Source organism: Otolemur garnettii, unplaced genomic scaffold (assembly GCF_000181295.1).
Source record: "Otolemur garnettii isolate 467f Iridium unplaced genomic scaffold, OtoGar3 scaffold00045, whole genome shotgun sequence".
NCBI lineage: Eukaryota > Metazoa > Chordata > Mammalia > Primates > Galagidae > Otolemur > Otolemur garnettii.
Window position 1 is genome coordinate 7,244,627 of NW_003852440.1, and position 10,918 is coordinate 7,255,544.

At 48.6% G+C, this 10,918-nt stretch overlaps 1 protein-coding gene across 2 annotated transcripts in view; it reads right to left on the reverse strand.

Moving 5' to 3' along the window:
• Positions 1-10,918, reverse strand: part of GALNT2 (polypeptide N-acetylgalactosaminyltransferase 2) — a 208,148-nt gene that overhangs the window by 23,973 nt on the left and 173,257 nt on the right. For both annotated transcript variants that reach the window (XM_023513885.1, XM_012805913.2), the window contains exons 9-11: positions 8,150-8,237; positions 7,092-7,195; positions 2,848-2,974 (exon numbers count right to left, since the gene is read on the reverse strand). In XM_023513885.1, coding sequence (XP_023369653.1) covers positions 2,848-2,974; positions 7,092-7,195; positions 8,150-8,237 — 319 coding nt within the window. The remainder of the gene's footprint in view (positions 1-2,847; positions 2,975-7,091; positions 7,196-8,149; positions 8,238-10,918) is intronic.

The following is a 10,918-nucleotide window of genomic DNA, read 5'->3' on the forward strand; positions in this document are numbered from 1 at the left end:
CCCCCCCCCGGTCCTTCAGACAAGTTGGTGGAGGCCCACAGTAGGTGTTTCAACAGACCTGCTGCTCCAAGTACGGAGGCTCTGGGTGAATTTCCTCTTCACATCTCTCTATATAAGCTCCTCAGCTATGAAATACAATTAAGACTGTTTCTCCTCCAACAAAGAGTGTGCTACCTTGTGTATTTTAATACATTGTTTTCTGAAACCTTACTGTTTGCTAAGATACATCAACGGCTTTGACTTGGGGTATTGGATGTTTATCTAAGAGCTTTCTGGAAAGATTCCCCTATTACTCCTGGGAAAAAGCACATATTGATGTTTGTAAAACAGCAGTAAAAATAATATCATTTTTTTAAAATAAAAAACAAAATCAAAGCATAGAAAATATTCGTGAAAAGCTATACTTCTTTAGAGAATGTAATTTGGTTGAGCATTATTTTTTATTCTGGCTTTTGTTTAAAGTTTCCTTAGAAATCAGGTAAAAATTTAACTTATGTGTAACATATGTATCAGTAATTACTTAATAGAAGTTTAAAAATACTATATAAAAGATAAGACAGTAACTCCCCCATCCCCCTTCCTATCCCTGCAGGGGCAACTTGCCAGCAGAGCTGAGTAACCACACTCGCCCACCCACAGGGCGGATGGACCTCCTTAGTTTCCACCACACACTGGCAAACACTGCCTGCCTCACGATGGAGCCAGATCTGACCCCTCTCCACTGCTACACACCTACTCCAGGCACAGTCTGGCATTGCTTAGATGGGGATCCACTCTGAGAAATACTTTGTTCGGTGATTTTGTCACTGTGCACACTACCTAGGTGGCACACACCGCCACACACCTGGGATGTGGGGCACAGCTTATTGCTCCCAGGCTACGTACCTGTGCAGTAGCCTGTTTTGCTAAGTACTGCTGGCAGCTGTAGCACAAAGGGAAGCACTGATGTATTAAAAACATCTAAGCACAGAAAAAGTACAGTGAAAATACAGTGTTACAAAGTTACGGGACAAACCTTATTGAGAAAACATTGTTATGGGGCACATGCCTATGTCTTCTCTCAGAGGCGTCTTCCTCCGACCTCTGGCACTCTCAGTAGAGGGGCATTTGCACCACTGCCTCACCATAGTGCCACTTCCTTGCTACCCTCTACCAGCAGCTAGAAGGACCTTTCCAAAGCATAAAACAAAGCAGTAGGCACCCACTTAAAATCCCCAATGGCTTCCTCCAGAATCAAATGTCACCCAAACTTTCCCATGACCTGCCAAGGTGCACAGTCCTTGACCTGTCCAGCTCTCCCGCCCCTGCCCCTTTAGTCCCTAGGCTCCAACCACTCTTAGCTTTCTCCTGCTTCATGGACGTGCTGGGACACCCTTATCTCAGTAGCGGTACCTGCTCCTCCTGCAGGAAGTCCAGGTCCTCTGGTCCTCACCACCTCCTCCCCATCTATCAGGTCCAACTTCCCATTTCTCACCCCAGAGGGTCTCTTCACATGCCCTCGATGCTGCAAACCTCCCCCACTGTCCTTGTCATGCTCCGCCACATGACACCATTCTGTCTCATCACAGTATTTGAGAGTATTTGAAATACCTTATTTAGCTATGTGTTTCACCGTCTACCCCAACCAGAGGTAACCTCCCCAAGGTCTGACTTGTCACACTGTTTTGCTGTTGGCATTTAATAGAATTCTCTAGGACAGTGGTTCTCAACCTTCTTAATGCCTGAACCTTTAATAACAGTCCACAGGGGTTGGGACCCACTGTTGACAACCGCTGCTCTAGGAAAATATTTGCTCCATCAACGGTCCCCCACTGTACATAAATAAAGAGATTTCCACCTTCCTGTTTAAAAAAAAAAAAAAAAAAAAGAAAATATTTGATCCAACAGAATAACAATGTGCCAAGTTTTTGTCCAGAAAGCCCTTCGTGTGGCATCCTCCTGCTACTAAGACACATTTGTTACCCATCCCTAACTCAGCTCCACAGCAAGTTGTCTTTTTGGTTAAGATGTGGTACTTGCTATGGTTTGAATGTCTATCGCATCCAAAACTAATGTCCTAATTGTCATTGTAACAGCATTAAGAGCTGAGACCTTCTGATGTGCTTAGGGCCAAGACTGCTGCAGCCTCATTGCTGGAACCTCACCGTCCCACATGTGGACGGGTGTGTCTGGCTCCCTCCTGCTGGCTCCCAGCCGCTCTCCTCTCTGCCCTTCCACCAGGTGTTCATGTAGCACGAAGGTCAACGCAAGACCCCAGCAAACAATATCCAACCTCCCAGCCTCCCAAACTCTGAGACACTGAATGTGTGCCCATTATAAATTACCGGTAGTCTATGGTGTTCTGTTACAGCAGGACAGAATTAACTTAAAACAATACTGTTTTTATGTGCCTTAAATGGTGAGATATAGTACAAAAACACATTTTCTTACTTCCTATAACATTTTCAGGGTATACAATTCTAAGAACATTCACAAACGAAGATTTGCACAATTGCCACCATAATCAAGAGACAGAGTAATCCCCCCACTTCAAACATACTTACTGCTACTTTCAGCTGTGCTCTCCCTCCCCAAGCCCTGTCCACCCCTTAGTTTGTCCGCCATCACTGAAGTTGTGCCTGAGACTATCGAGCATGTGGAAGCATGTATGTGACCGCCTGCTCCCCATGTGACATCCTGTGCACCTGTGCCATGTCAGGGGTGTGCTCCTCTCCATTACTAATTGGCTTGTGTTGTATGAACGTCACACACCCACTGAAGGACACCTGCTCCCCAGCAGCCCAAGGCCAAGTCCTGTCTCAGGGTGGTCAGCCCTGCTCTGGTCCTGCTCATCCTCTCACCACTTACCGGGCAAAGACAGTGCCACTGCCCCCTGGGAAGGTGTAGGGGTGTTGCTTCCGGAACACGTGACCCACGCGGCTGCACGGGATGATCTCCAGGCTGCCACCACACTGCCACACGCGGAAGGAGATCTCTGAGATGAGGAACACAATATGGTGAGTACAGAGCTGCAGCAGCTGCCAACCTGGGCGCAGAGCTCCCCACTGTCCATGTGGGGACCCCGCACTCAGAGCTGCTAGAGGAGGCCCTAGTAGGGAATGTTTCCAGAACACAGTGTAGAGCTTGCTGTCTGATGTTGGACACACCCAGGTCTCCAGAGCACAATCTAGAAAGCACGCTCATGCGAAATGTTTTTAGGTTCATATGGACACAGGAGTGAGTCCTGACGTATTCTGAACAGAAAGGCCTCTTGGCATGAGCCTGGGGATGTCCCAATGTCATCCTGACTCTCAGATGGTGAAATGCTTGCACAGCATTCCTCACTAGCTGTTTCACAGTCATGCAGGGTCCCCTCTGCCCTCGCCAAGGACCAACAATGCCCACAATTGAGCTTTAATGTTAGAAACTACAGACACCCCATTCAGGCTGTCTTCACCTAAGATTCATTTTAAGTTGACTAAGCACCAGTATGCATCTGGGCTTTTTCCACCCAGGGGCAAAAAAATCCTTTCTCTTTAACTGCAAAAATTATGTTTATCCTTATGCATAAGCAGGCCTCAAGCCACCTGGCAAAATTCATAGGTGCTTCATGGATTCTGGTAGTGACCATGGATAGTTAGGTACCTGACCAATCACCACCATTAGTAACCCACTGGTTCAGGTAGGAACACTCCCCGAGAAGATTGCCATTGTCCACGGTCTCCAGCATGGAACTGACACGCAGGAGGAATGAGAAAGGGAGTGCCAGGCACTGCCTGTGCCAAGGTAAGCACACGCTTGCCCTAAGCACCAATACTCAGTAGAAGCCTGCACGCGGCTGATTAACACCCCTCTGGTGATCCACAGATACCTCTGACCACGCACCTGTGCTTATCACCTCCTATCACGTGAGCGACCTCTGAGTGACGGGTCCAACTGAGCACAAGAACTGAGTTTAAACAGAAAAATTAAGGTATTTGGAAAGGTTCAAAAAATTTTCTTTCTTCCTAAGGTTTGTATAAATGGGCACTTTCTTCTATCCTCTAATACTCTTAAGGACATGTAGGGCACGCAAGACTAAAACCTTCTGTCAGCAGTCACTGCCACCAATGCCAATCAATCAGAGAAAAGGAGACCAGCATAGATCAGGAAAGCAGGTGACGGTCACACTCTCTAGACAGGCAACCTGGTCACGGCAGCAGGTGCCCAGACTGTACCACAGAAGGCAGGAAGCACCACACACGTGAGAGGAGGTGGGTTTCTACTTGACCCAAAAACCAAAGCAGAGGGAAGAGCCTGTGCGGGTCTTATGGGGCCCTAACAATCTACTTGCATGGCAGACACAGGGGCACATGCCTCTAACCCCACCGTTCTGGGAGGCGCTTGAGCCCAGGAGTAGGAGGTTGCTGTGAACTATGATGATGCCACCACATCCTACCCAAGGGGACAGAGAGAGAGTCTTTCTCAAAAAAACAAATAAATCAACTCTTTTGTAGTAATATAAAAATGTATGATCACGGTCACCACAGTACATGCCATGAAAGGCGTCTAACTTTCCTTTCTGTCTTCAACATGACTTTGAGTAAGAAGTTGTCCGTACTTTAGGAAATAAAATTTAAATACATACCACATAATGGAATGTTCAAAACTGGGGGCAGGGAGGCCCCTGGTTTCTCCATGGGGAGTGTGGTAAGCTGGGAAGGAATCTGTGCAGAGGTGTGGTGGAAGGTTTCCAAGGCCAAGCACAATGACAGTTATCTTCAACTCTGATTTCACATGGACACAGTACTGGGAGGACGATTACTTGGTAAAACTCGATGGCTTTTTATTTTTTTAATTAATTGATTAATTAATTTATTTTTGAGACAGAGTCTCACTTTGTTGCCCTTGGTAGAGTGCCATGGCATCATAGCTCACAGCAACCTCAGACTCTTAGGCTTCAGCAGTTCTCTTGCCTCAGTCTCTCTAGTAGCTGGGACTACAGGCGCCCACCACAATGTCTGGCTATCTTTAGAGATGGGGGTCTCACTCTTGCTCAGGCTTGTCTCAAACCTGTGAATTCCGGCAATCCACTCGCCTTGGCCTCCCAGAGTGCTGGGATTACAAGCTTGGGCCACTGCCCCTGGCCCTTTGGTGGCTTTTTAATCAGGCAGTTACTGTTTGTGTCTTGGCTCTGAGGCCCTGGGTGAGGCGTGTGACCTCTGTGGACCACATTCCATTAGGAAACCATCAACTGAGATGGTGTCTGGAAGTGCTCAGTGCCACCTTAAAATCGCAGGAAGTTACTAAGGACACATAATGCTGTCAGAGCTACAGTTAAGCTCTTTGTCCTTCTTTTTAATTGCTTAATTTATGTAAGGACTTACATTTTTAATTACAGAAACAGAAAACTAGAGTCATTCTGGTGGGGCACATGTCCACGAGGTGGTTTTGGATTTTATTCAAAGGCTAATCAGGCTGGACAATAGTCCAGAAGACTCACAGAACCCAGAAGAAAAAGCCAGGAGCAGCACTAAGGAGAGAGAAAGACACAAGACATGGCCACGCAGACCCCTGGGCTTACTAACTCTGAACCAGAGGTGAGGAGTCCTCAAGGATGACCTGTCAGTGCCCCTCTGGGAAGGGAGGTGGCCCCGAACTCCATAGGGCAGGGATGTGCTCCAGCTTGAAGGGTCCTGCCCTCATAACTTACACAGGAGCACACACACAGCACGGCTACATAAATATAAAGGCCAAACTAATGGTAAACCAGCTCCTGAATGCAAACCTCCCCCGTCCCACTGGTCTCTGAGTAAAATGTCTCCTTAGACACATAAATCAACATTCTTTCTACATCTTGACATATAATGCAGGCTGACGTTCTATTTCTCTAATCCATGCTTCTACTAATAACATGCCCACTCCCCCAAACCACACAGTTTTTGAGAAATGGGCACCTGAGTGATGCACTGGCCTGCCAGGTGGCCGTGGATTTCCACTAAGTCACTAGGGGATGCCTGTGGAACAGGGTGACACAGAATTATCTCAGAAGGTTAGTAATTTTATAGCCTTTCCTGCTCAAGTAACTTTAATCCAGGCCTTACCTAAAGATCAATGCCTCATTACAAAATAAAAAAATAAAAACCCGAAAGGCGTTTGACTCACTTTCCTCCCACTCCCCTCCTCAGTGTAGTCGGGCTGAGTCTCAAGAAGCTTTCAAGATCAGACAAAGGCAAAGAGACCTGCCAGGGATGGGCTAACTTTAACATCATAAAACAATAGAGCACTAATAGGCTAGGCTGGGTCTTTTAAACTAACAAAAACATCAAAGTCTCTGTTATAAGTAAAAACTACTAATAATGGCAGTGGCCTCATTTTTCTCTCCCTCTCCTCGCTGTCTGTCCTCCCAGGGTGCACCCACCTAAGGATGCGCGGAAGTTAATACTCAATAGCCAAAGAGCATTAGCTCAGAGCTAGAAGGACTTGAAATAAAGGACGTAGAAAAACAACACACAATTTAGCTCCTCCCCCAAGCCCTAAACAAACAAGAGTCTTTCCATCTTTTATAGAGTAAATACAAGGCCACCAAAACAGACCACAACCTGTAAAATTTCATCGCCTCTAAACCTGAGTAAAACATGTTGCGCTGGGGTTATTAAAAAACAAAACAAAAATAAGAACTGCTCACAAAATAGTCCAGAAGGGATGAAATACCAAGGCCTCCCCCACAAGTGACCTTCACGATTATGATTCAGTCGATCCCACTGACAGGAAAATGCAGGCTTTGCTGGCTCATTCTCTATGCTCCAAGGCTAGGCAGGAGCCAGCACTGGACTGCTCCCCACTCGCGTGGGCCTGCCCTGAGTGCTCAGGTTCAAGGACAAGGAAGAGTCTGCACTTTCTTTCAAAGATTGTCTCTGTGCTAGAGCACCCACCCTCCACTTCCCAGCCCAAGAAAGACACTGTCAGAGAGGAGGGGTGGTGCTGTGTGGGTGTACACTGTATGTGTGTGCGCGTGCACGGGTCAGGGATACCCAATGAACGGTCACTCTGAAGCCTTTTCACACTTTTATCTACTGGTACCCTGCCTTCCCGGGCATGGTCCCCGTCCCAGGATGAGGGGCTGTACATACCCAGGTTCTCTCCTCCCCACACATCCATCATCATGTCATACTTCCCCAGTTCTTCAAAGTAGAACTTATCCATCACAAACAGCCCACCAGCAATCATGGGGGTCCTGGAGAGGCAGACAGAGAAGGAGAGAAAGAGGAGAGAGCAAAGGAGGGTCAAAGTTAGATTGCCAGTACCCATATGCCATGGCCAGACTTCCCACCGGTGAGCTGACCTTCAGAACAACCATACAGACACTGCTGCATTCCTGCTGTCTCTGCCCGGGCACTCCCACAGTGCCAAGGGCAGGCCCAGCCTCCCCTATAAGGGAGCGAGTGCCGGTGCTGGGCCATGAGTTGACAAGCTGCCACAGGCTAGGTGTGTGCTTGCTTTTCTGTCCCTCAGTTTCCTTACAGGGTAACTGTAAAGACAGTAAGCAAAGATAGGCACCAAGTCCCAAGCACACTCCAGAAGTGCTCAGGAGGGGGGCTCCTGCCACTGCCCCCATGGCGGTCCCCTGAGAAAGGGCTGATACAGGCACACAGTGTACTGAGCCCCCTACTTTGTTCACATCAGAGATGATGGGAAGATGCAGGCAGATCCAAGCCAGCAGTGGGCGCTGCAGATGCCACTTTCCTTGGCTATGCACTGGCTCCAAACAGGTGCCGCCACTGCCCCCAGGCAGAGAACCACCTGACTCTAGACCCCAAATCTCACAGTATGGCCTTGGAGCCTTAAAGCAGGGGCTTCTGAGCATGGGGCCTCACAGGAGAGCAGTGACCTATTAATCAGTGGGGATAGCCCACACCTGAGCTGGCCCACCAGCCCATCTGGTCCCTGAGATCAGGGATCCCCCTCAGCAAAAGAACATGCTGCCCATTATAAACACACAGTGGGCAGATATGCCTTAGAGACGTACGCTGGACTTCATCTGAGAAAAAGAACCTCAAAGGACCTTATTCTGTGGCCTGGCAGCAGGTAAATGGCCCACGCAGGTCTGTGGGCAACGCTGGCCCAGGAGAGGGGCCAGAGCCTAGTGTCTCACCTGGGAGGGGCACCCTGCAGGATGCCCAGCACTTACTTTATTGGGGCAACTGGATTCCCTTGCCGGGCCCTTCTCTGCTCAGGTGTCATGTAATCCCACTTGAACACCAAGTTCCAATCAAAACCTGTGGTGGGGAAAGAAACAGGACGCTGACAACAGACTGGCCATTTGTTTCAACACCCTACCTGCACAGCTTACAAACATCCAACACTGGATGGCATTCGATCAAAACCAAAACAGAGTAGAACAGGAGGAAGGTGTAGAGGGCAGAGGGCAGTGGTGGAAGCAGGGGAGGGTGTACACTGAAATCCTCTATTCCCATCCCAAAATGTGGACCAGGCTTTTCTAATGCTGGAGTGAAGAACAGACACAAACAGCAAGGAGGGCTGGGATCTATGTGGCGAGGCCAGTGCACAGCTCCAGCTTCAAGGAGCGAGGAAGGAAGCAAGCACCCAAGGTGGAGACTGGCCACTGCATCTGCAGCCTCTCAGTGGGGAAAAGAAGGCTTCAGAAGGGCCAGGGTGTTATCAGTTCCTTGGGCCACGAACTTGACCACTTTCTTACCTCTTGACTGCAACCCCAGCTATAGTTGTGTCATGAATGGAGCAGAAAGAAGTGGGAGTGTGAAAACTTTCAGAAGGTAACGAGCCAGAGAAAGTTGTAAAACTGGGCAACAAGGTGAGATTTCTGAACAATATGCACTTCCTCCCATTTCATGTTCAGAATTCACAGGCCACCAAGGATGGGAGTGCCTGGGCCTGGTACCTGGGCTTGGTTTGTGTGTTAGCAGGGCCTCAGGTCAGGGTCTGGTTCACAAGGTAAGGTACCTTACATACTTCAAGCTAGCACACCCCACCTGGTTGATCAGGACCATTTCTTGTCAAATATGCGGCTTTTAGTGCTGCACTTATAGTTTGAGGTCTGACAGCCAAACTTTATTACTCTAGGGCCATCTATCTTTCAATCCTAAGCTTTTGCAACGCCTAAGTTTGAACTTTTCACCTGGATGCTTTGAATTCAGGGTTGGTCTATCTAGACAGCCACATTGATGGGAGGATGGAAGGTGGGGACCCCTCAGACTTCTGGGCTAGTCACACACATATTAGGGCTCCCTCAGTGTGAAGTGGAAGAGGCCAGGGGAAGAGTGAATGAGTGGGCCAGGGGCCAGGCAGTGGGGACGGCAATGCTCAAAGAGGAAAGTCAGGCAGGGCCCTAAGCTGGCTTTAAACAACATCCTGGCTGCTTTATTAACAGAGCATGCTAAAAGCCAACTGATGCACTATTAACTTTATTTTTTGATACTTACTATGTTTATTATTTACTAATTTGATTCAAAGAGATAAGTTAAAGTTCTGCTAGGAATGTTTTATCTGTGCTTTTTTTTCCCCTAAAGGAATTTCATAAAACGTTCCATGAATGTGGTCCCTAATCTTCTGACCTACAGGAAGCCTGTACCCCACACAGAGCCTCTCAGCTCTTTACCCAGGCTCTGACTCAAGCAGTTGCTTTGGGAGAGACACAGGCCATCTGATCTCAGCTTTTCTAACACTCAGGAGAATCAGAGTCTGAAAATGGAACCTTTCTGGCTATCTAAGGGTCTGTTGTCTTTAACAATCCCCACTTTATTTTTCACCACTTGTTATGAATCTTTCCTGAGTGTGCCCTTGGGGGTAGGGGATGCACGCACTAACAGCGCTGACCTTACACCTGCTGCTCTAACCCCATCACACCCTATGCGGCTGCCATGACCATCACATTTCCCAGCCTGGGAAGCTGAGGAGCAGAGGTGAGACAGCCTGTGCATGATGACAGGGCCCAGAAGGGACAGGTAGGGCCAAAGTCTGAGACAGCCAGGAGAATGATCCAATAGCACTAAATACTCCCAGCATTCTGATTCCCAAGGTTAAGACCCAATTTCAGAATTGGTCTATCTTCTCTTTTGTGACGTTAGACTTCCAGGTGATCTTCTGCCCAGTGTAGTGTCTGTCTGGAACAGTCCATCTTCTAATTGGTAAAAATGTTAGGTGATAAGAATAAAAGCTCCTCATTTACGTAAACTAGGGTGCTGAACAGTTGGAAAAGAGTTTACCAACTTCAGATATAAAGAATCAATAGGTCTGAGAGACAGCCATCAGCTTAATTTCTAATGAATAAATCACAGAAGCACACAGCAGAAACGTGTGACACCTTTCAGCTGCTGAGAGCAGCCTCTGCTGGCTTCTTGGCTCTCAGCTCAGTCCTTACAGGAAAGGCTGCAAACGTGCTGAGTTTCAGAGGGTAAAGCATTTATTACTGAGCTGTGGCAGAGCCCTCTGGGCACGGCCACCCCTTCAACCTACCCCTTCAACCTGCCCCGTCCTAGGACACTGGGACAAAGCGTAAGAGCTGGATAAGATATGACTGACTCCTGGGCAGCCACTGATAGGGCAGGTGGTCTGACTCCTGGGCAGCACTCAGCAGTGGCACCAGACAGGGCGTGTGGTGTGACTCCTGGGCAGCCAGACCAGGGTGGGTGGTGTGACTCCTGGGCAGCCACTGACAGGGTGGGTGGTGTGATTACAGGACAGCCAATGACAGCGGGCAGTATGATTTGCGGGCAGCCAATGACAGTGCTGGTGGTATGACTCCTGGGCAGCCACTGACAGGGTAGATGGTGTGACTCCTAGGCAGCCAATGACAGGGTGGACGGTGTGACTGCTGGGCAACACCTTCAGCAGTGGTTCCTGACAGGGCGGGTGGTGTGACTCCTGGGCAGCGCTCAGCAGTGGTTCCTGACAGGGCGGGTGGTGTGACTCCTGGACAGCG